General features: G+C 43.2%; 1 protein-coding gene across 2 annotated transcripts in view; it reads right to left on the reverse strand.

Moving 5' to 3' along the window:
• The window catches only part of LOC147014631 (progesterone receptor-like), a 256,608-nt gene that overhangs the window by 105,012 nt on the left and 124,766 nt on the right, over positions 1-26,830 (reverse strand). Inside the window, exon 2 of one of the 2 annotated variants that reach the window (XM_085852761.1) lies at positions 19,231-19,376. In XM_085852761.1, the coding sequence (XP_085708887.1) occupies positions 19,231-19,376 (146 nt within the window). The remainder of the gene's footprint in view (positions 1-19,230; positions 19,377-26,830) is intronic. The other variant, XM_085852762.1, reaches the window with a different exon arrangement.

Genomic DNA, 26,830 nt, shown 5'->3' on the forward strand with positions numbered 1-26,830 from the left:
ATAAAGCAACCTATTAATGAGTCAATAACTCTGACTGTGAGTCACAAGATACTTGGTGAGATCTCATTCCTGAAGGTTTCATTGATCTTGACTCAAGACTTGGACCTTCGTTTTAGGATCACTATTATTCTAACTATATTGTGGAACTGAGTTAACCACTGGATGATCATTTCACGGGTGAACCCATTAACTCCTCAATTCATCCATGTGTCGTTCAGACTATTTTGGTAATAACTTCTACTTTTCTTCATGCTTTGTGGTGTAATCTCTGCTTTGTTAATATTGAAAAGTTTCATTCACTTTAAAAAATATGATTTGAGGTTTGTTGGTAAGAACGAAATTCTTCTTCTTTTCTTTTCGTTCATCACTGCTGCAACTCAATAATACTGTTATGGATCTGGTCTCGGGGGTAAAATGGGGGATAGATTAGAATAGTTATTTCATAGTACATATCATCAAAAAAGTGGTGTAATTCCTGCAGATGATAAAACGTGTTGAGCACTTGTTTAGAAAGATCTAGCCCCCCTGCCAATGTGTCTGTATCGAAGCCCTGTATCCCCCCCCCCACCACCCTCCCTCCTTACATTATTGAGCTTCTTAGTATTTTATAGTATCTACAACATGTAATGACCAATAAGTGTGACCCATGCCACAATCACAGTGTCATCGCAAGGCCACCAGACAGGCCAAGTACCTATCCGAATAAGGACATTTGGATGGCTATGATAATTAACCAATGAGCATGACCCACCCCTCAGTTGCAGCTCGCAAAGGCATCAGATTGGCCAAAGTCATGCCAATGCAAGGACATCTGTTGGGCTGTGTAGTCCAATGAGCATGCCTCACGGGCACTTCAATCGGCCCCGTGGAGATTATGAAAACGTGGACAGCGAGCATGCGGTGCGTGTGGTGTGTGTGGTTTGTGTCCTTCCTGTCATGTGGTCAGTCTGCATTGAGTCTTTGCCATCTGTAGTAGCACTGAATGTGGCAGTGGTGTCCAGTCTTCAGAGTCTGCGGTTGTGTATTGGTACCTGCTGCCTGTGTTCGTCCATTCATCTTGCGCTGATGCTCTAGGAAGGAGGCCGTGAACTGAGATCTGCGCCGAGCCACTGAGTGCCCAGGCGAGCACGTGGATGACGGACCCACACTGCGTGCATGTGTAGTGCTGTGCAGCCAGGTTTCTTTTTCTTGCCAGTCCCCTGCTGAGTCCCATGTTCCACCCCTTCCCCTCCATGAAAGACATAAGGCATATTTGCTCAGCTGTTTGGTTTCAGGGTGAATTGTCTTATTTATTTATTCAATTGTGATCACCACTGTATGGTCATGCTTTCTTCTCTTTTCCCAATTTCCTCCATAAATAAATTCCCGTTTGATGAAAACCTGTGGGGCCATCAGGAACAGGATCCATAGCACTTGGAAATTGGCTTATTAACCCGTTAGATAGGCAGATTGGGGAGGAATATACGCACTGCCTCAATTCAGGACATCGACAAGCTCCGCTTGGCTATTCTGCCAGTAATTGCGCCACAGTCCTTGCGTTCTGAGACACAGACTCATGCCAAATTAACCCAACGGATGCAGAGACCTTTTTGCCCCACACTCACAGGGTAAAGTGATGCTCGTTGAAGATCGCATGACTGAAACGATACAATGGCAATTCTTTATTTGAGCCTACAAAGCACAATGTCTCTGTATCTACTAGACTCTTGGACTGACAGAAAAAGATACAATTGCACTTTACTAAGTTAGAAATGTCATCACTTGTAGAGAACGGGTGTGCGTGTGTGTGTGTGTGTGTGTGTGTGCACTTTGAAATAATTAATGGAGGTGGCTATTTTGAGACCTGGTAGGTGTCCATTCTATCTCTTGAAACCAACGCACATGTGGAGATAGCAGCCAACAACAGCAACTTGCACGCACACACACGCACGCATGCACACACACTGCAATAGTCTCGCAACTCCTTTGGGGAAAAAGTAATTATACTGTTCATATGTATGCAAAAAGTTGGTGCTGTTTGTGGCCCCTGTTAGTCAAGACGTTAATCTCGATGTGGCACCGTTAAGTTCACTGCAGGCATGCGCCATGACAATTCACTCTGTTTTATTATCTCACTTTAAGTGTTCCTTTCGCTGGACAGGTTGGCTCAGATTTACTTCTCTTGGACACTTTTTGCTTTGCCTCGACTATATCTGACCACATAACTTTAAAATCAACAAAAGCCACAGACTTCAATTGTAAAAGTAATCTCACAACAAAAGACAAAAGATGTTGAAGCATGGTTTACTGGGATTTGACGTGAGGATGAATCTCGATCCCTGATGTTTCAGCAATAGAGTCTACCTCCGTCAGAGAAGTGGAGGAATATTTGATCGTTCAGGAATTGGGGAATTTTCTTTTTTAAACCAGTACTTCCTTTTTGCAAGGAGCAATTTAATGTCAATCCCAAGTTGCCCTGATAGCATGAACAGTCAACCACTTTGCATGAATCCTATGCTCAACAGAGCAGGCAAGACCGTGGCAGACAGATTACCCACTTTCTTGAAGGTCTTTAGTGAGTTCGCTGGGTTTTTCTGACAATAAATAGCAACCTGGTGATTCTCTAGAGAAATTACTTTCCCCTGCTTCCAACCCAGGTTTCCAGAAATTGAATATCCTTCATGCTGCTGCCTTCTCGTGGGTTTGAACCCACAACCGTTGGAATATCAATCGAGTGTCTTCACCTTCGTGCCTTCACTGTATGTAGAGCTTTCACTATAAGGCCACCACTGTACCGATGCTGCTCTGATGTACAATACTATACTTTTGGTCTTACCATGTGAAAATAAACACTGACACCCCACCACCAACCCCCCCCCCCCCCCAATCACCTCTCTTTCGGAGATATTTTATTTCCTTTACACCTGCTTGTCTATTTCCCCAATGAAGACAACTCCGTTTGCTAAAGGTTGTTAGTCGTTTTGCCAAATTCCAATTGTTGGTATTAATACAAGATCCAGTGCAGTGACAGAAGATAAAAAGGTGTAGTTTACTGGTAGTGGTGCATTGGGGCTGTTTTCAGAGACATCGTGCAAAAGAATGAATGAACAGGAAAAATTGTAGAGAGAGAAAAGGAGGAAACAAAGTAACCTGCAAGTCGGAGGACTGGGTAAGGAACGGTAAAAAGGGTTAAAATGACCATGGATAGGGATGGAGGATGACATGATATGGTGGTTCATGGCCTGCATGAAGTCCTGGAGGGAAGAGTATCTCCAGATGACGGCTCCATAAATGGGAGACAAGAGGAACAAAAGAATGGAAGTGGGTTGTAAACCTGGTTTGGAGTTTAACCAGAAGGGGGTTACAAGAAGAACAGATCTGAGAAGAACTTTCCAAACAATCCTCTTGAGGAGGTTCAGTCATTCAAGCGTTTGGGTCTCGATATCAGCCATGATCTTTCTTGGGTAAACCACACTTCTAAATTGGCCTCCAAAGCCAGTCACCGACTGGGCATCCTTTGTCGTACAATGCTTCCTTGGCACACATGAACCCTCATCCACCTACAGTGCCTTCATCCACAGCTTGATGGAGTACTGCTCTCTCCTCTGGGTTGGCACCCCTGCCTCACATCCTGCTTAGCTTGACACGATAGAAACCAAGGCCTTCAAGATTATTGGAATCTTGTAAAAGTGATAGGCACATCGACTCACCTTCATAATGCGATAAAGCTGAGTCTATGTGCCTATCTTTCACATCACAGACTGGTTGGTGGTCTCTATGTCTTCCATTGTGTCATTTCTGGTCTTACACCCTCTACTTTTTCCATGTTCTCTCCTCCCAGGTTTCTGCAGGTTGCATGTGGTCCACAAATCAACCCCCTTCTTGTGAAACTCCCAAAATGCAGAATCACTGCTCACCTCCACTCATTTGTTCCTCTTTTTCCTCCACCTGTGGAACCAACTTCCACATTCTCTTCAACCTCATTACACCCAACAGGTCTTCAAGACAGCTGTTCACCACCACCATTTTAGATCACCACTCCTCTTCCCCCCATCCAAAACAATGATCATTTCCACCTCTGTTAACCCCCCTCACCACCAAACCCACCTCTGTCCAGTTTTTCCTTCCTGAGTGCTTGCTTCTGTATTCATATTGTCATCCCTTATGTCCTCCCCTAGCTCTCATTCTTCCTCACATCTCTTATTTCTCCAAGTCTCCGTTTACTTTGTCATTCAACCATGTTGTTGGTGTGTCCCCCCCCCACCCCCTTACTATATTTCTACTATTCCTTTTGTTCTGTTACATCATGATCCGTTCTATGTTCTAACTTTTCCATGAGCCTCAACTTCGTATACAAAAAACAAACACTGCAGATGGTCAGATGCCTGAGACAGAAGAAGGAGCTAGATCAGAGGTGAGGTGGTAACAAAGAAAGCCCTGCCAACCTGCCTGCAATGTGAGAGCAACAGGTTTTGTGCTTCAGCCTCAGCACAGGAAATTCCAATAATGTTGAGAGCTCTATGTTCCACTGAATCCAGAAGAGACAGGCGTGAAGATGGTCCACCATCCCATATGGGAGTGCAGTACAATATTGAGTTGCAGACAAAGACCTTGTGTGCTGTGAATAGTTCTGATTATGTTCAAGGAATTGCTTTGAATGACAGAAGATGCCCAGTCTGTGACATGCTTTGAAAGTGAGCTTTGTAATAAGGTCAGCCCTTCATTTGACAATCCTTCCAGAGCACAAGGGTGAGACAATAAGATTTGCCATGATTAACGTTTATACATTTAGTGATCCAAACAGTAACATTATGAACCATACAGGCATAACATTCAGGTAGGAAAAGGAAACCATCAAAGTAGTTGAAGGAACTTGTTTTGTTCATTGGATATAGGTGGTAATTTGCATAAAGAAGGAAAATAAATGTTTTGGATGGGATTGAGGAGGAACAATTAATTAATTATGCAATTATCAGGCAGAACTCTGGGTAAATGTACGACCGTTTACAAATGTAGGTCTTAGCTCATTTATAGTTAATGTGATGATAATATTACACTTAACAAAACATTAAAATGTGACATTTGCATCATGTCCTACTAGGTGTGATGTATGCACACAGCATGATGTGTGTGGCATGTTTTTCGGCTCAGCGGGAAAATTTACCTTGTGGGTAATAATGTGCTAGCATAGACCTTTGTTTGACCACTAACAAATCAATTTCAATGACACAGGAGAGAATGGAGGTCCAGCAGGAAGACCCTACAATCTCACTTGAGATATAATGCATAAAACAGGACGTGAGCTCTGGCAATGTCGAATTTTGATACATCGAACGAGATCTGATATAAATCTGATGAGAATGTCATGGCATGATGCTGTGATCTCAGGTTCAAATGACCCATACTGTTGATCTTTCCATTGTCTATACTAATGCCCTTGCAATACCATCATGTTAAAGTACATTGTTGTCTACCAATGTGTCTTTGTGCTGTTAAGGTGATTTATGTCGAAGATCCTTCTTGGGCCTTCAAGTTAAGAAAAAAAAAATTGTTGTCATGAGAAATGTTTTAAGGGAAACGACACAAGACGTGGATTTTATCAATGCGACAAATTTACTTAATTATTGATGAATAGCATGAAAATATTGTCGAGGGTCTTAGCGGCGTATTAGCATCGAGAATTTATGAAACTCATGATCTCTCTCTCTCCTGTTCCTCATCTGCGCTTCTTGGTTCCTCTGACCATGTCAAAGCCATTAATCTCTGGCTATTATAAGGGAGAAACCGCAACACCCCAGAATCTGAATGATTGCACAGGCCAACTGGCAGGGATTGCAATGTGACCTCTTGCAAAAGGATTAGGCTACCATCTCCAGAGCACCTGATATTGATTCCACCTGGGAATACTTTCACAAAAGCTGACTCTCTGTCATGCATCAGTTTATTTCATCCTTTCTCATGAGGCTATCATATCCATCCTCTCAGTTCTTTAGTTCATTCTACTAGGCTCACAACGAGTGTGTGTCCATTCTGAGGCATACCAGAAAACACAGTCTTGTGAATCTCAAGGCTGAACTATCCAACCTGTCTCCTTCCTCCGTCATGGTGGTGCCTTGTCAAGTCAATCTCTGCTATATGCTCCCCTCCATCCTGTTCCTCAACTCAAATGGCTCCACTGCAGACTCTGCCCAAGATAAGGCAGAATATGTAAACTCTGTTTACCTCAAAATCTCATATGACTAACCAATCCCATTATATCCTCACCTTACACCCATAATACACACTGTCTACAGGACTCTGCATCCTCCTCACCAGAGAAGGTAGAGAAAGGTCTGTTAAGCCATGATGGGCCCAGACGGCATCAGTGTCCATGTTGTCAAATACTGCTCTGCTGCTCTTACTTTTCCTGTGTCTACTCTTTTCGGTCTGTCCTCCTTTGGCTGCGTCCCATCCAATGGCAAATCATGAAACAGCACTCCCATCCACAGGAAAGGTACAAAAATTGATAATTTCTACGAAAGACCAGCAAATTTACTTCAATTTATAAGCAAAATCATGGCATCCATCATTGCTGTCGAAATCAAGTCTTTCCACTTTTCAAATAGCCTGATCTCTGATCATCAGTTTGCATTCCATCCAGGCCACTCAACTCATTACATGCTGCTGCTGCTCTCGAAGGAACATTTATAGGTCCTAAATCTCAATCAAGATGTCAGGCCCATCTCGCTGGACATATCTTGGGAATTTGACACAGTCTGGCACCCTGCTTTGCTTGCCAAATTCGCCGCCTGTTGTGTGTAAGGCTGCCTTGATGCACCCACTTCTGATTTCCTTCACCCACTAACAAAGTTAATATGTGGCTATCGATGGATTCCTCTCCTCACCCAATGGAGGGAAGAGTGTCCCTTGGTAGTGTGTTAAGGTCCAGTCTTGTTCCTCATACACATAAATGACCTGTCCAATGCTTTGGAAAATCCTCCTTTCCTTTTTGTAGATGCCTCCTCGCTTTTTGCAGATTCCTCCTCACTTTTTGCAGATGCCTCCTCACTTTTTGCAGATGCCTCCTATCCCAAACAACGGATAGACAGCAACTATGGTGATCTGGAAATGAGTAGATGCAGGTCTAGTAAATGGAATATGTGTTTGAATCCTATAAATCTCTGTCTTACTGTGTCACTCTGGAAAAAATTGTCAAATCAACCCACATATCTGCATGGCCACCAGTTGGAAGAGGTTCAGTCTTTTGATCTTCTCGGCCTCACCATAAGCCATGCCCTCTCCTGGGCTTACCATCGAGGAAAGCTGGCCACCAAAGCCAGTCTCAGACTGGGTCTCCTCCATCGTTCCAAGTGTTTCTTTGAAAAAAAATCAGAACTACTCATAGTGTGCAAGGCCTTTAACCATCGTTCAATGGAGTTCTGCTTGCCACTATGGGTTGGCATCCTAGCATCACATCTATCTCCCCTGGATTCTGTAGAATCTAAAGTTCTCAACATTATTGGAATCTCCTGTGATGAGACTGAAGCACAAGGTCTGCTGCTCTCACATCACAGGCAGTGAGGTTGGTGGATTGTCAGTTATGTTTTTAGCTCCTCTCCTCTGGTTTAGCTCACTCTGCTGACTTAACCCTTCTCTCCTTCCCAACAATACCAGGATGCACGTGTTCTTTGAGTTGGGGTTTGAGGAGATTAAGTAACCCCCTCCTAGTTAAATTTCCACAATCCAGGCTGACTGCATCCCTCAACCCTTTTCCTTTCTTGCTTCTCACAAATTTGGAACCACCTTCTTGAGGCTGTGTTATCTCACTCTCACTAGAAGTTTCAAGCAGCTGGTGCACCACCATGTTATGTCATCCTCCATCTTTACCCACAATCTACATTATGCTATTAGCTCTTACTATGCCACCCTCTTACTTACCGGTTGCAGTATTTACTCCCCTCCTCTCTCGTTTCTTAATCATTAATTCCATGGCTTATTGTGTCCAGGGTTTGCTGTTCTGTCCTACTGTCAGTTCATACCCTCTGTGACCTTGCTCCTCCGTGAGCTTTGATGTTGTAGAAAATAAGAAAGACCCTTGAAGTTTTTTCCCCCGAATCCATCAGTTTGGAGTTAATTTATGGGCAAAGCTTGATCTTTTGGTAAGACGGTAAAAAGATTCTCTTCTTCCTCCATTCAGGAAGCACTCGGCCTTGGCGACAAGAACATCTCAAAAGGCTCGATTACACTACGTGTTTGAGGCCAGGTAGGATCGGGCACAGCCATGTGAGGTTGTGTTCACAACCAATCAGATCAGTCATGGGCAGGTTGTTGGGTGGTGAGAGGCACCCGCTGGAATGCAAGGGCCATTGCTGATAATTTGGGCTGTGGACGTAGAAGGACATATTCCATGTTATCAGGGTGAAGTCAATGCCCCACTAGATTTCAGAAAGGAAGGAGAAAAATAGTGGACATTTCCAAGTCTGTGCAGGCAAAGAGTTTGGCTCAGTGCTGGCAAACCATGTAAGTGCAGCTGTTGACTTCGCTTTTGTCAGATGAGTCTGCACAGCATCAGTTAAGTAGTGTGTGATGTGACATGTAAAAAGTACGTGTGACGTATTCTTTTGAAGTCCGGGTACGGTGTAAACACTCAACGCACTTTCACACTCACTGTTGGCCCGGTCCTTAGTTGCCTCAAAGACATGGAGTAAACGAGGATAACGAGGTAAAACTATGTATGTGTAAATGTGCATTCACTTGCAATGGATTGGACCAACTCTTACTTGCATTAAGCCCACAAAACCGAGCTCAAGTGTTAGGTTGTTCAGCAATATGAGGATGCATTCCTTCAAGATTCCTCGCCGTATGAACAAGAACATCAACGCCAGATAATAGAGTGATAGACAAACAGTTGTCCATTATGTTCTGCTCTGTTCTGTGTTATCACTCTTCCATGAGCCTCGACTTTGTACACAAACACTGAACATCCCATGTGATATCAAATTAGACATTTACATCACATCTGGATTGTTTTACTCCCAGATCAAGCATATGACAGTGAGCCAACGTGCAAGTATATGGTCCTTACAACCTCCAGCACTGTCACCTGGACTTTGTTTCAATAGTCCAGACAAACTTTGAGGCTGTGTTAAAACTGAGAGAATAAGAATAACTTAGTTGGATGTGATCACCGAAGTGACCAACAAATATTTATGCTTTCAAAAACTCGGAAACTTGAATCCATGTGTTAATAGATAGCATTTGGACAAAGCTCCAGAGGTGATGAGAGAAGACATTCACAGGGCCAATGGTTCAAGATCATGTTTGGATTACCAAACTCACTCTGCCTCCTTAAAAGTACCAACTGGAGGTGTAATTGAATGGCATTGTATGAGATCACCTTGAGGAGATTGTGCGAGGGTTATCAGAAGCAAAGTCAAATACAATTTTGTCACTGAATGTCTCAACACAAAGGATGTGCATGTCCGATAAAGATTTGGGTGGTGGACTCAAGAACATTTGGATGGAGATGGATTGAGAACAAGAGGAGCTGATAAAAAGCACAAAGTGTGTGTGTGTGTGTGTGTGTGTGTGTGTGTGTGTGTGTGTGTGTGTGTGTGTGTGTGTGTGTGTGTGTGTGTGTGTGTGTGTGTGTGTGTGTGTGTGTGTGTGTGTGTGTGTGTGTGTGTGCGCGCGCAGACATCGTGGGCTGGTATGCTTGATTCCAAACCGAGTACTTCGTTCATGATACACCCCAAGGCTCAAATCCCATAAATTATGTCTGTGTTGATTTGTCCATTGTCTTCAAATGTCCTTGCAATTCGTGTTGAACTATCTGATGTCTCCCATGTCCTTGTCCTTCATTTGATATATATGTACCTTAGATCAATGTTAAATGAAAAAAGAAACCTCAGAAGAATAACTTTTGAGTGGAGACAAAGCACTACGAAGATACAAATTATTTCAAAGGCTTAAACGAAAGAAGTATGGAGTGAATTTATAAACAATTAAAAATGTCGCATGGTAACCGGGTAAGAGGTATTACCAAATTTAAAGCAGAGTGGAGATGAAGACAATGGTCATGTTTCACCGAGATGAAATAATTTGAATAAAAAATCACACCGGGGGCTTCAGGATTCCAAAATTACTGCAAGGTGCATTAAAATAAGAAGTATTGTGGCCTTTAGTGTGCATCTGCAGTAAAACCTGGTGATAGCGCAGTTCCTCATACGTGACCGGCAATCATTGCATTGGAGAGGGACCGTGCAACGGCAGATAGGAATCAGGAGAATTTATTTGGGGTAAAAAAGGTGAAGATCATGGTTCCAAGAGTTATATATCTCTTCCTCTTGCCCTACATACGCCCTTTGGCATGAATTCAGCCCACAGCGTCTACTTCAGGCTTGATAAGGGTGAAGGCCTTCCAGCAGCCTTGAAGCTTTTTGTGCTTTGAAGATCATGATGGCAGATGCGTGGTACTCCTAAAGCCACACCATGGCGTTTTACTAATTATAAGGAGTCGGGACAGTAAGCACTGCTTTTTCAACACCGGCAGATCAGGCCAATCGGCAAATTACAAAGAAACTCAATTTTTATTGACTGACTGACTGATGTTCCATAAAGAGCCTTGGTTCTGACGTCCATATAGATCCACACAAACTGTGTTGCAGAGCCTTGGTTCTGACGTCCATAGAGGTCCACACAAACTGTGTTGCAGAGCCTTGGTTCTGACGTCCATATAGGTCCACACAAACTGTGTTGCAGAGCCTTGGTTCTGACGTCTATGTAGGTCCATACAAACTGTGTTGCAGAGCCTTGGTTCTGACGTCCATATAGGTCCATACAAACTGTGTTGCAGAGCCTTGGTTATGACGTCTATGTAGGTCCATACAAACTGTGTTGCAGAGCCTTGGTTATGACGTCTATGTAGGTCCATACAAACTGTGTTGCAGAGCCTTGGTTCTGACGTTCATATAGGTCCATACAAACTATGTTGCAGAGCGTTGGTTCTGACGTCCATATAGGTCCATACAAACTGTGTTGCAGAGTGTTGGTTCTGACGTCCATATAGGTCCACACAAACTGTGTTGCAGAGTGTTGGTTCTGACGTCCATATAGGTCCATACAAACTGTGTTGCAGAGTGTTGGTTCTGACGTCCATATAGGTCCATACAAACTGTGTTGCAGAGTGTTGGTTCTGACGTCCATATAGGTCCATACAAACTGTGTTGCAGAGTGTTGGTTCTGACGTCCATATAGGTCCACACAAACTGTGTTGCAGAGTGTTGGTTCTGCCAATGCAGTTTCTTAGCCAAGGGTCATCCCTGGATGGTTTGCCATCCCTCTCCCAGGAGTAGTTTGGGCAGGAATTTGTAATTTGTTTGTGGTGCCGGCGATGGCTCGCCGACTCTTTGCAATGGACACCACGGCATATTTAACGTCTGCCAACTAATGCCGGCAGAAGGGACACTCGACTTAACGTTCATCCGGGGGATGGCACATACACCCTGCCTGTGAAACACTGGGATGACAGTTTATAGCTGTGTCAGGATTCAATCCCTGGCGAGACGGCTTGGAGGCGAGTGAGTATACCTCTAGGCCATCCTGTCCCATTTTTATAACGCAAAAAAAAAAAAAAAAAATGATATCCATCGATGAGACATCGAGACATGAGATGATATCCATCGAGACAGGTTTCGACAGCAGTTTTACAATCCAAACTTTAAAAACTTATCCACCTGCTCATTAGCATTCCTCATGTGTGATCTTTAGGTCGAGATGGTCTGCCTAGTGATGAATGGGTGAGAACACAAAAGAAGAATATTTAATTCCATGAAATTCATTGTGGGTCCTCCTCCTCACAATTCACCTATTTCGGTAGCCTCCTCATTTAGACAATTAATTATTAAATTTCACTTTACGGGTTTGGAAAATGATCAATAACATCTCCAGTTTTTAGGAAACAGCTAGGCCACCTGAAGTGGCCCTTTTATTTTTTTTTGGTAGACACTGTCGAAGCTTGTATGAGAGCTAACACACACAACAGCAAGGGGAGCAGGAGACAAGAGGAGTGGGAGAGGGAAAGAAAAAATAATGTGGAACAGAAACTTGAGGAGATCTGTGGAAGGGAGAGAGATGGGGTGGGGTACACAGGGTAAACAAGATGGACACTTCAGGGACTTCCAGGAAGGAAAGCAGGGAAGTCGAAGGAGGTGGGTTCGGGGTGGATTAACGGGGGTAGAAGAGATCGTGGTTTTGGATGGACGAAGATAAGAGATGATGGTGAATAGCTGTTTTGAAGACTTGGAGGGAAGAGTGGGATTGAAGAGAGTGTGGGAGTTTGTTCCAAAGGGGGGGAGAGGAATGAAAGAGTGAAGGTGAGCAGTGATTCTTGATTTTGGCAGTTTTACCAGAAGGGCTTTGCTGGCGGACCTTGAGCAGCATGCAGAAACATGGGGGGGGGGGGAGACATATCTCAGACAGAGTGGGGGGGTGGGGTGAGGCCAGAGAGGAGATGGGAGAAGAAAAAAAAACACCGAGTTGCCAGCGGTGAGAGAGTGAGAGACCCTAAGACTCAGTCTCATCGTGGGAAATACCAATGATCCTAAATGCCTTGGTTTTCACAGCGTGAAACCGAGAAAGGGGAGAGGCAGGAGCACCAGCCCAGAGGGGGGAGCAGTACTCAATTAGGTGCTGATGAAAGCTTTGTATGTGGTCAGGAGCTCAGGTGAGCCAAGGAAGGACTTTGCTTGGAGGATGCCTGATTGGCGACTGGCTTTGGAGGCCAGGTTGGAAATGTGGCTTTCCCAGGAAGGATCATGGCAGATAGTGAGACCCAGAAGTTTGAATGAAAGGACTTCTTCAAGAGGATTGTGAGAAAATAAATGGGGGGGGCGGGGGGATTCCAGACAGTTCTTTCAGAGAGCCATAGTGAGAGTGTGAGATTTATTAGGATTGAAAGACATGTTCCACGTGTTAGACCAGTTTGTGATTGTATCCAGATCTGCAGAGAGTGAAGAAGCTGCTAATTGTCGATCTGTGGGATGACAGATGGTACGGCAGAGGGTGGAGTCATCAGCAAAGAGATATAGAGGATTTTTCAGAGAGTCGGAGAGATCATTGATGAAAACCAGAAAAAGAACAGGGCCCAGAACGCTGCCTTAATGAACTCGAGTTTGGACAGCAAGAGGGAATGAGAGAACTCCATTAAGGGTCACACGTTGGCTGCAACAGGAGAGGAAGTCTGCGAGCCATGAGTGGAGATGTCCTTGGATACCATAGGAAGAGAGTTTGGTGAGTAGGGCAGGGTGCCAGACCATATCAAAAGCACGCGATATGTCTAGGGATATGGCTCTGATTTCATGTCTGGCGTTGAGGATTTGTCCCTTCAGGCTTCTTGTCTATAATCTATTTCGTGTCTATTTTATGTCCCTTCAGGCCTATAGCAATGTTTTACAACCGGGGGTAGAGGGAGGGGTTCTCAAAGGAGATTGTAAAAAAAAAAGAGTTGAGTAATCCATTTGTTATGATCTTGTGTTGACCTGAAAACAAGGGACAGCCCATGTATTCGTTTCAATTAACTTCATTAAAACCTGCTATTAGCGTTCGGGACTGCAGTCAACAATGAAATTATTCACTGAAGTCCACTCGGCTGAAGCGGCACATTGTGTACAGGAAGTACCGGAATTTGCGGAGGGGACGCCGTTGCTATGTGGCACATTAGTGACATAGTTAAAAAACAAAACATTACCCATACATCACGAAAATATATAAAAATGCCAATTCTAAACTGCTTACCAGGTTGACGATGAAACCTGCCTCTTTTTAAACAGACCCAATTTCTCCTTTTGGGGTCAGCCACGGTGAATGTTTTGGTTCAAGTTCATCACCAACCGACTGGCTCGGCCTGCTGTTCAACTGAAGGTGATTTGGGCAGGAATTTTTAATTTGTTCAGGGTGCTCGGTCACCAATTCTTCACATACGACATCAAGAGATGTTTAAGGTCCACCAACTAATCCTATCCTATGGGACAGCCAGCTCAACATCCTTCCAATGGACAGCACACATTATTACCTCGACCTGCATATGAAAAGCCAGAATGGCAGTTTATATCTGGGTCTAGATTCGAACTCATGCAAGACAGCTCAGATGTGAGTGTGCATACCTCTAGATTGTCCTGCAAGTACAGGCTGATGACAAAATAAATGAATCGTTCCAAGTGGGCAGACACTCATCTCCCGATGGAGTGCGGTCATAGTCGGAGTGCATTAAGTGACTATGTTAATTTTCAGTTTGATTCGATGGAAAATTAGGGGCCTGTGCGTGCCGAAAGGCCTGATAACACGATGTTATTGGCGCAGTGAAAACTATGTTGGATCAGTGGGCCCTGAATTGATGAAAAACGTTCTGTGTCTAGTGAAAGTGTCTAGTTTTTGTGTTTAGTTTTGTCTGTGTCTAGTTTTTGTCTAGTGAAAAGACCCTTAAACCCTTTTAGACCTGAAAGGGATGTAAATAATTGAAGGGTCTAATAAGGTCTAAAGGGGTCTCAAGGATGTAAGGGTGTAAGGGTGTAAGGGTGTAAAGCGTGTAAGGGTCTTAAAAAGACTAAAAAGGTGTCAAGGGGTCTAAAACTCCAAATGGTCTGAAGATCTAAAAGGTCGACAGGTATTAGGGGGCAAAGATCTAAAGGGGTCTAAAGTTTTGAAAGTGTCAAAAGGGTCATAAAATATCTAAAAAGGTGAAAAGGGTCTCCAGGTGTAAGGGGCCTATCGGGGTTTAAAGGGTCATCAGGGCTTGAAAGGTCTGTAGGGTCAATAGGATCTGAGGGGTCTAAAGGGTACATTCCAATATCAGTTTGGGTCTAAATGATCACAGGGGTCAAAAGTATCTGAAGGATCTTTTGGGCAAAGTGTGTCAATGTTTCAAGGGGTCAAAAGTGATGAAAATGTCAAAAGGATCTTAAAAGGTAGAAATGGATCTAAAGAGTAAAAGGTCAAAAGGGTGTCCAAGTGTAAGAGGCCTCTGTGGTCTATAGGGGTTTAAAGGGCCATAAAAGATATGAAGATCTGGAGCTGTCTAAGGGGTCTAAAGGTCTAAAGGGTGTAAATGTCTAAAGGCATCTAAGGGGTCAAAAGGGTCATAAAATGCCTAAAAAGGGTCATAAAATGCCTAAAAAGGGTCTTAAAATGTCGAAAGATCTTAAGGGGTCTAAAGGGTTTGTTCCAATAGCAGTGAAGTTTTAAAGGGTCCAAAGGGGTCTAAAGTGGATTAAAGGGTCGAATATGTCTAAAGCGTTCGAAAGTGTTGAAAGGGTTTTAAAAGGTGTAAATCATCTAAAAATCTCTATACCCTTTCTGCTCCCCCCAACCCCCCTCCCCACCAAATTCTGTCCTCCCCCCCCTTCCCCCTTTCTTTCGCGTTCTTCAAAGTAAGAGGTCACTGATGACATTAAGAGGTTAAACTTGAATTAAGAGGCTAAATTAAGTTATGATTAAGATCCAATTAAATAAAGAGGTTTAAATTAAGCAACGGCAAAACTTCGTTTATAAATTTATTTCATTCATAATTTTGTGAGATGATGGATTCTCGCGATATGTGATGGACATACAAACATAGATTGCATTGTGAGTTAATTATCGAATTAACTCACACCTGGATGGAATTTTTTTTTAAAAGGGCTCTATTTGTTTTTACGCATTGACGTCATGAATCATAGTGCCAAATTTCAAAAATGATCGATTGAGCCACCTCGGATGAGTAGAGAAATAACAAAAAAAAAAAATGTTAATCGACCCACCTGACTGATGGGACGGAAGGACAAACAGACTGGTTGACTGACTCACTGAAGGCTATCGCTTTAACATCGTTATGGCTTGAACAGCTCATCTCGACTCCATTGTCGATGAGCTAATGATCACATCAAAAAAGCGATAAAAAAGATGAAAAAAAATATGAAGATTGGAGTTTGAAATTTCGTTTCCCTGCAAAAGGTATTTGTTCCTGCAGAGAAAAAAACTGCCTCTGAAATATTGTGTGGGATACATTGGCATTCTCTTTGAAACTATTAATTTTCCATTGAAGTCTTGCCTTCATTTGATGGTAAGACAGAACTGGAATTAAATATTGAGAGATTTGTTTTCTGGGAAGAAGCACAGACTCTAGAAATGGGGGCCCTATACTTCTCTATGTCTATGTCAAGAGGTCGACAGTCTACAAGAACAAAATGGTTAAACCCCCGCCTTTTGTACATTGGTGATCGGCCTCATGGAGCTGACTCTGGACAGAAGCATGCTGAACTATGTTGTTCGTCTTTCGGCTGCTCCCGTTAGGGGTCACCACAGCAGATCATCCGTTACGATCCGCATACTGATTTTGGCATAGGTTTTACGCCGGATGCCCTTCCTGACGCAACCCTGGTCGTCTCTTACGACACAGGGATAAGGATTGGGTTTCACCATGATTTCAGGCTGCCCTACACCCTCTCATAGTGCAGCCCAGTGCAGAGCTCCCGTCCTCGAGCGATCCTCCAACCCAAGCCTCCGAGTAGCCGGATTACAGGCGCACGCCACTACGCCCGGTAGAAGCATGCTGAACTATCTGGGTGTGAAATCGGATCTGACAAAAGTGCTGCCTTTTGCGATGCCAGCAGGAGTAGCTGCATCACGGATCAAGCTGGCGTTTGGTGGCGTATTCAGTGTTACAAAGCCAAAAAGCATATTCATTCTTATAACAGGGTCAAAAGGCATATTCATTGTTATAGCAGAGCCATGAGGCATATTGATTGTTATAAGTGTCAAAAGGCGATATTCATTGATATAACAGGGCCATACAGCATATAAATTGTTATAACAGGCCATTAGGCATCTTCATTTTAATAACAGGGCCATTTGGCATATTCACTGTTATAACAGGTCCAGAAAGCAAATTCATTGTTATTCCGTAGTCAACGGAATCCTTTCGCCTCCTCTGCCTGTTTAGGCTGAAATGCCCCAAAGCAGTGTTCTCGACACAGTCCTATTCCTAATCTTAAGCACTGATCTCTGACTCTCCAGAAAATCCCCTTGATCGATTTGCTGATGATTCTCCCCTCTGCTTTGACATCGCTCATCCTTCAGATAGACAGCAAGCAGCCTCTTCCCTCTCTTCAGGACTTCACCAAACCAAAAGCTGATCAAACACTTTGAATATATCTTGCAATCCAGACAACTATCTCTCTCTCTCTCTCTCTCTCTCTCTCTCTCTCTCTCTCTCTCTGTCTCTCTCTCTCTGTGTCTCTGTGTCTCTCTCTCTCTCTCTCTCTCTCTCTCTCTCTCTCTCTCTATATATATATATATATATATATATATATATATATATATATATATATATATCTCTCAAGTGCCATCCCCCCACCACCCACATGTAGTTCTTAACAATGATGAAGTTTAGTCACTCAAACTGCTGGGTCTCATTATCAGCCATGATCTTTCTTGGGTAAACCACATTTAAAAGTTGGCCTCCAAAGCCATTTGCCGACTGAGCATCCTCCGTCATACATAGTTCTTCCTTGGCACAAGAAAAACAAAAAAAATCTTGAAAACGTAGGCCTTCAAGATCATAGGAATTGCCCACAAGGAAGCAGAGTCTCTGGACCTATCATTTTCATATCACAGATGGGTCAGTGGTCTCTCTCTGTCTTCTCCTGCTTCCTTTCTGTTCTTGCATCCTGTGTCCTCTCTGTGCCATATTCCCACCCCCCCACCCTCCTGGTTCCTTCAGGGAGCACATGGTCCACCATCAACCCCCTTCTGCTGAAACCTCCAAAATGTATAATCACTGCTCACCTCGACTCATTCGTTTCTTCCTTTTCCACCTGTGGAATCAACTTTCACATCCTATTCAATCTCATTTTCCCTCCAGGCTTTCTGGACAACTGTTCGCCACCATCTTAGATCAACCCCTGTCCAAAACCATGATCTTTTCTACCCCAATTATCACCTTCTTCGAAATTTCCATTTTTTTTCTTCCTGAGAGTTTGCATCTGTATCCATCTCGTCCACACCATCAAACCTCCCCAGACCCCTCTTTTCTCCCCACCTCCCTTATTTGTTCAAGTCTCCCTCAACATTATCCTTCAACCCTGCTGTTGTCCCCCCCCTCCTATTTCTACTCTTCCTTTTATTCTGTTGCAGTATTCTAGCTCTTCCACGAGCTTTGATTTTGTATTAATAAAATAAGAAATAGGCATATTCATTGCTACAAGGCCAAACGGCAGATACAGTGTTACAAGGCTAAATGGCATATTCAGTGTTTCATCGTTGCAGTGCAGAATGAATTTGTAAATTACAATGACATCAACAATGGTGCTTAATAAATTCCTCATATCAGACACCACAAACCAATTTCTTGTTGCCAAAAAGCAAACATCAATCACGCTAAATGTGATATCGCTCATACACAATATCTCCCCCTCCATGGAAACTGCAGGTATCGTGTTCTCAAGGACTCAGTTACAACTCTGAGTTGGAAACACAAACTATTCAGTATGTTCACACGATGAAATGATATTCCCTTGGTTGCTTCTTTGCCAAATCCGGGGGTATGGGGCCTTGACTGACAAAATGTTCTTAAGGTTCTTTGAAATAAGGCCACCTATCTTCGAGAAAAGATACTATTTTGAGAGTTTTCTTGATTCAACCATTGTCTGTGATTAAAATATCCTTCAGGTCCTTACTTTGAAAGTGATTTAAGTGTGTGACGCATGAGTTGGAGCTTATACATGTATGACACGTATAACAAGGACATAACGGGAAAATAGTATACATTAAAATGTGTTGCAAGGTTATTAGGAGAAAATGGAATCATCAGGCAAAGAGATAAGGGATTTGAACTTGGGGTCTCAGGATCATGAGATAAGTGCTCAGATAATGTGAGCACAAAACACAGCAATCCAACAGACTAACCCCCCAGTGAAGGCCAATTGTGGAAACTCATAGCTTCATAGTTTCCTCGAAAATTGTTATTGAACACCACACAAGCTCCAGGGAAACGCTTGTTGTCGCAGGCCGATTTGTTTTGATGACCAATCTGCTTTTTCACTTTCTCAATATATAAATCTGGACTGGCATGTTTATAATCTGCCGAAAACCTCCAACATTGCATTTGATAAAAGGAGGCAATTTTCATTGAGGGAAATGATATCTCATTATCTCTTTTGTCACGTCTTAGTGATGTGTCGAAAATGCTTCACCACAAGCTCGTGTTGTATGGCTTGCGCGTTCGGCTGATGACCCCACCTTCAGAAGCCCGCTTGAAGAACACCTTGCAGCTACCGCATGTGATGACGCCATAGTGACAACCGGAGGCTTCATCACCGCATATGAGGCAGAGCTTCTGCAGGCCAGAATATCCAGCATTCGGAGCACAAGTCGCTTCCATCCTGCTGGCATGCAACAAAACAACCAAACCAATCAATGCTTTTCATGACACCATTAATTTCATTACATATATAAATATATATATATATATATATATATATATATATGTATATATATATATATGTATACATATATATGTATATACATATTTATATATTCATATATATCTATATATACATATATATATATATATATATATATATATATATATATATATATATATACATATATAAATATATATATATATATATATATATATATATATATTTATATATAAATATATATATATAATTATATATATATATATACATATATATATATATACATATATATAAATATATATATATATAATTATATATATATATATATATATATATATATATATATATATATATATATATATATATATATATATATATATATATATTGTTGTGGTTTCCCACCAGTCGGCGTGTGGGCGACCGCTTCTAGCCAATGGCGGCCGCTCTCGCCCACCGAACAAGCAAACCTAGTCGCAGCTTTCAGAACAACGTCGAAATCCAGCCACAGGTGTGTTTTTAATCACACCGAAAATGAGCCAGCTATTCTGTCCGCGCGCGACAGGGTCCGATCTCCGAATTGTCAATTTACCTAATTATGCGTGCAGTCAGAAATGCCGGGGATTTACACCTCGACGGGACCTGCTTGGAAACGAGCCGCTAAGCAGCTCGCTCCATTTGCGACTTGCCGAACGGTGTAAATTGCCAAGCCCCGCCGGATACTATTACTTTATCGGCTATTAAAAAGCCAGCTAAAATCCCGTACACAGCGATGGCAACTCAAATGAGAAAAAGACGCACGAACAGGTAAACATTGAGACAGGCACATTTATTTACACATGGCACGTAAGCAATGCAATGGAGCAATGGGGGAAGGGGGAAAGGGGAGAAGGTTAGAGTAAAAGGAAGCCTGGAGCCATTCTCTATAATTACTATTAACAGTCACTTAAACAGGTTTACTTAGGACTGGCGCCACAAACACAAACACAAAAACTCCGAAAGAAATTAAAGGAAAACGTGACCGTGTAGTGAGTTCCCCGACCTCGTGTCCTCTACGATCCAACTCGCAACACGATCCAAAGTGACTCCGTCATGACCACCGGACCCCCTCAGACTGCCTTCGATCCAGTGAGCCACCTCACTCACGATCCTGAGGCAACCCAGTCAGCGCTATCCAGCGAGCGCGCGCGATCAGAGAGAGACCCCGTTTTTCCGTCAGCTCACACGCACACCTCAGACCTTTTCTCTCGTCCCACCCTCACAGTTCTTTCTCCTCTTCTGCGCCACAATTCTCCTGCACCACACAATACTTCCACCACCACAATTCTCTCTCCCAGACACTCTCCTCAACGTTCCAGTTCCTCCTTTTTATCACGGAGCCCCGCCCCTTCCCCTCCCGCCCTTCTTCCAGCGCGCGAGGGAAACTTCCAGAAGGAGTCGTTTTCCCACCCACTCGGGGACATTCCCTCGATGCTCCGCCATATTCGTCTTTGTCCTTGTGCCTTTTAGAGGGTCGAATCCACCGTGTTGGCCGGTGGGGATGTCATCCATTGGGTGGGGGGAGGCTTGACGAATGCCAGGCTTCTCGCAACCGTGTGCCGAGGTGTTAACACGGTGGTGGTTGTGGCGGTTGTGGTAACGGTGGTTGTCATAATGGTGGCATGGCTGGCGTTTTGTGGTGGTAGTAATGGTGGTGTGGTTGGCATTGTGGTTAAGGTGGCCATTGCAATGGTGGTGTGGTTGGCGTTTTGGAGAAGGTGATGAGGGTGTGGTTAAGCTGTTTGTTCCAAAATAAAGACAGCAAAAGAAAACACTACCTCAAAGATCACAGCCCTGTTACACAAATAAATCCCCCAGCTCGATGACGGTAGGGAAATCTAAACTGAACACGTACTTATCGACATAACTGATCTAAGGACCTATATGGTGTCCTGTGAATTTCCATAACCGTAACAATATATATATATATATATATATATATATATATATATATATATATATATATATATATATATAATATATATATATTAGCCCCCATGCTCTTCCAGACAAAATTTAGCTACATGAAGTAACCAAGAAAATCTACACAAGGTAAGCCCTTCACTGTTTCAAACCCTTCCCAGAGTTCCTCCACAGCAATAAAGACATTCCTAAGTAACACATGCACGAGGATCCCAATGCTCCACGCCCATCAGCTGCCAGACTGGTTTCATCACTTGTTGGTGAGTCATCAGCAATAAAGTAGACATAAATGTGCATCACTGAGGCTCATAATGATGTATCATGTGCAATGCCAATATAAGTTAACAAATAAGTAACAAGACCCAATCAGGTCTCTCACTCATAATTGGAGGGAATAACCAATCAGCTCTCACGTAATCAACTAGAGAGTTGATATAAAGAGTTACCGCACACAGTGTTGAGAAACAAAGGCATACGTGAGGTCTGCAAGCAATAAATTTGATTGGTCGTGATGATGTAAAATGGAGTAATATTTTTTCCAAATACTGCTAAACGGAAGGGTGTAAAAAATGCCAAAAAGGCGATTTGTGTTCTGCAATGTTCAAATATATAATTTTAATTGAAATAAAAGAAAAATTTTGTCAAAAAACAAAATTTGGCAGTTTATTGCCATTGTTGGAGCATCTTTTACACCACCATATTTTACACATCACATTAGTTCTTCCTGCCTGTTGCTCGTGTCCTTTATGACATTGCAAAAAAGCAGGAAGTATCCTGCTTGGAATGATTTTCAATTTTGTTTGACTGCTCGACAGGCAAAGTAAAAAAACAATTATCTCGCTCCTCTCTGTACATGTGTGATTGGGATAAATTCATAGCCAAAGTACTGCTGAACTACAGGTTCGTTTTTGGATTGATGTGCAAAATAAAACATTGAATTGAAATTAAATTGTTCCTCAATCATAAGCTGAGGTCTGTGGACAGACAGACATAGACAAAGTGAACCAATTGCATAATCCAAATTTTTGCTTCGTGTATGAGGGGGGATAATTACCCCAAGTGGATAGGATTTCTGCCACAGCCACTGAAATCCTATCCACTTGGGGTAATTCATTAGGTGAGAGCTAATTAGTTAGAGATGTGATTGGGTCTTGTTATACATATATATATATATATATATATATATATATATATATATATATATATATATATATATATATATATATATATATATATGAGCACGAATACCACCCGTTGCTTCACTGACGGTAATAATAAAGAGGGGTGGGAGAAAAAGAGAGGGGGGCAAAGAGGAAGAGAGGGGTAGGGGAGAGAGTGGGTAGAGTGAAGAGGTGGAGGAGAAAGGAAAGAGGAGGGAGGGGGAGCGAGGGGGGTGGGGAGAGTGAAGACAGTGTGAGTTGAGAGGAAGGGAAGGTAGACGTGCGGTAGAGCTTTGATTACAATTCAAACCGTCTCATCAAAATGATTCTGCAGAGAATAACAGTGAAGATTGAAAAAAAATAATGTCTGAAATCCATTATCTACCGCTCATACTATAAACACGGCGTGGAGACAAACTCCTGTCTGGACAAGTCCGGAGACAAACTCCCATCCAAACATAAATACTGCCCGGACACGTCTGGAGCCAAGCTGTCTGGAGACAAACATGGCTCACACACGTCCAGAGACAAACTCCTGTCTGGACATAAACATCGCCAGGACATGTCCAGAAAAAAACCGTGCCCAGACAATTCCAGAGACAAACACCATCCAGACATAACCACCATGCAGATGTGTGCAGAGACAGAGAGACTGTGGCAAATTTCAACAGTAGAAATGCTGGAGGACCAACACATTTTGGACGTCCTGAAGATGTAAGGTCTCCTGAGACCTTGTTCGTGAATTAGTGGGCAGAAGCCCCATAATAAATCTCTAAAGCGTCGGAGTCAAGAGCTTGGAATTTCATGTGAATCAGCGAGAAGAATTCTCATCCATGATGTGAAACAGTATCTACACAAATTGTATCCATATCCAGATTAAACACAAACTGACTGCAGTTAATAAACAGTGTGTCAGTGGTGCCACTGGTTGAAAAGAGTGACAATGTGCCAGTAGTTTGCACACATTATTGAATAAAAGTCTAACTTCCTTGATAATGTCTGGTTTTCTGATGAGGCCCATCTCCTGACAACTCCAAAAACTGCGAATACTGGAGATTGACACCCCCCCCCCAACCCCAAACCCTGATCTCGTGCTTGAGCAACCTCTCTGCCTTGGTCACAATCAGTAAACATGGAATCTTATGCTCATTCTTTGGAGGCCCTCCAGTGAAGCCAGGAGGGGACTAATAATTTAAGAAAAGGAAGAATACTTCGGCATCTTGTGCTCGAGTCGACAATATTCATTGGATAGAAGGACCTCAAAACAAAAACAACAAGAACAACAAATGTAGCGCAAGTGAGCTCAAGTGCTGGTGGATGGTTTCATGATGCTTTTTAAAGTACTGCATCATCAATTTACCACACTCTTTGCAGAGCATCAGTGCTGCCAAAGTAGTCTCTCGACAAGGGTTATACTGGGTGGTTTTGTTGTAGTGGGTGCTTTGGTTGTACTGGGAGGTTTTGGTTATGCTGGGTGGTTTGATAATGCTGGATGGTTTTGTTGTGCTGGGTGGTTTGGTGATGTTTGGTAGTGCTTGGTGGTTTGGATATACTGGGTGGTTTTAGTTGTGCTGGGTGGTTTTGGCTGTGCTGGGTGGTTTTTTGGGTGCTTTGGCGAATCCTTAAGAGTTGTGGAGTGCCTTCAAGACCACCGTCCTCGATGTTGCCGGTGGATGTCTTGGAACTTACTGTCGGGTGAAGAAGAATTTTGTCTCTCAAGGGACATGGGATACCATTGACCAGAGTCGCAGGGCCAGGCTTAATGGCAGAGCTGAGTTGTTCGGGGAGCTGAGATGTAAAACTGTACATGCACTAAGGGTGGAAAAGAATACCTATATGTTAGGAATCTGTGACAGGGTAGAGCATCAAATGTGGTCAAGTGATTCTTATCCTGCTTACAGGGGAATTCACGCATTGCGTTCATCCAAGCCCATCTCTCAGTGTACTGCAGTTATAGCGGAGATTGGTAGGCTCTTGACAGAGGAGTTAGAAGTGAAGGCCCGCAGGGCAGGGGCTCCTTGCAGCCTCTTTTGATCCCTGCAAAGCATTTGATTTTGTGAATCGGGATGCCCTCTGGAAGATTCTTGGTATTTATGGGGTGCCACCTTAACTGATCAATCTGATGTCTGGAGTATACTCTGGTCCAGAGAGTGCTGTGAGATGTGGTGATTCCATCTCCAACATATTTCCAGTTGTTAATCAGGGGTGTGTACTGGACCCACACCTTTCAGCGCTTGTATGGATTGGATTCTCAGGAGGATGTTGGAGCGATCAATATGCGGTGTATCATTTGGGAATGTCACATTTCTGACCTTGATTTCGCAGATGATGCAGTCATCTTTGCGGAGACTCTGGATATCCTTTTGGGGGCCCTCGAGGTGCTAAATGAGGAGTCAGAGCCACTGGAATTATGGGTTTCTTGGGTCAAAACTAAGATCCAGGCTTTCAATGACATCTTGGATGCTGCTATCTTGCCTGTCCCTGTTTGTGGTGCGGATGTTGAGGTCACGGAGAGATTCACTTACCTTGGCAGTGATATTCCTGTCTCTGCTGGCTGTGAGCCAGAGGTCAATAGACGTCTGTGTCAAGCCTGGGGAGTCATGGATTCACTGGATAATGGGGTGTGGCTCTGCCAGTACCTGTGCAGGATGACGAAAGTCCGAGTCTTCAGGTCCTTGGTGCTTCCAGTCTTACTCTATGGATGTGAGACTTGGACTTTGACCAGGAATCTGAGATGGAGATTTAATTCCTTTGGGACCAGGTCTCTTCGGAGAATCCCTGGCTATTGCTGGTGGGACTTTGTGTCCAACAAGCAGGTGCTGAGAGAGACTCAAATGAGATTTGTTACCTGCATAGTCTGTGAGCGTCAGCTGCGGCTGTATGGGCATGTGGCTCATTTTCCTGACACTGATCCTGCTCACCAGATTCTCTCAGCAAGGGAGCCTCGTGAGTGGAGGAGGCCAATGGGCTGACCACGTTCCTCATGGTTGTAGCAGGTTGATCAGCATCTCAAGGAGATGGGGATGGGCCAGGCATCTGCCTGGGGGATGACCAGATGGAGTCCGCTGAAATACCAGTGGAAAGTGTACGCAGCGACGCACTGCTCCGGCGCATGCTCCCATACCTGACCTGACCTGGGTAGTCTTGGTTATGCTGGGTGGTTTGGTTATGCTGGGTGGTTTGGTTATGCTGCATGGTTTTGTTATGCTGGGTGGTTTGGTGGTGCTTGGTAGTGTGGCTATGCTGGGTGGTTGGGTGATGCTCGGTGCTCTGTGTTGAGTGGTTTTGTTGTGCTGAGTGGTTTGGTTATGTTGAGTGGTTTTGTTGTGCTGAGTGGTTTGGTTATGTTGAGTGTTTTCATTTTTGTGGATGTTTTGGGTTATGTTGGGTGGTTTGGTTATGCTGGTTGGTTTTCCATTGCCTTTCCATCAGTCGGTCAGGACAGGAATTTGTAAGTTATTGAGGCTGTCAGTGATAACTCGCCGTCTCTTCGGGAAAGACACCATGGGGTATTTAATGACCATCAACTCACGCTGGCAGACAGACCCTATGGCTTAACGTCCATCCGATGGATGGCACACACATTGATGGCTCGCTTTACATGGGAAACACGAGGGTGGTGGTTTTTTTCTGGGTAGAGATTTGAACTCAGAATGGACAGGTCAGACGAGTTATCCTCCCAGCCATTATAAAGTGTACTGTATCCTGGGAACTGGTCCTTTTATGTAATTCATGTACAATAACCTGAAAGTCTGATGTGTGAATGCTTGAGGCATTATATCAACTTCCTCAGCATTGCAGATAAAAATTAATGGTTTTTGAAAGTTTCTACAATATTTTAATCATAGATAAGATGCTTCGTTTGGCTTAGTAGTAGAGCATTGCCTTAAGATTCAAAAAACACTTTAGAACCATTTTTGTAGATGTATCTCATGCCTTTTATCAGCATCTGGCACCCTGATTTTATACATTGTATCCTTGTTGGACACAGCATCAAAGGCTCATGGAGTAACCTGTATAACATTACATCTCAGACAAGTACAATATATTTTTATACAAACTACAAGGACTTCGAAAAGCAACAGACAAATCTACATTATATATGGAATTTGAACATGGAATCCCATTATCATAGGCTAAGTGCTTAGGTGGGAACAACAAATGAAAACTCATTTGGGATTATTGATTCCAAACTTCAACGATTTTGAAATGAAAATGGTGTTGAAATTGAAATGAAAAAAAAAGATGAAATGTACTGCCTGATGGAAACTTCTTTCGTTGATGTTCACAAGAATAGCT

Source organism: Eptatretus burgeri, chromosome 13 (genome assembly GCF_056783735.1).
Source record: "Eptatretus burgeri isolate ZD-2024b chromosome 13, Ebu_testis_v1, whole genome shotgun sequence".
Taxonomy (NCBI): domain Eukaryota; kingdom Metazoa; phylum Chordata; class Myxini; order Myxiniformes; family Myxinidae; genus Eptatretus; species Eptatretus burgeri.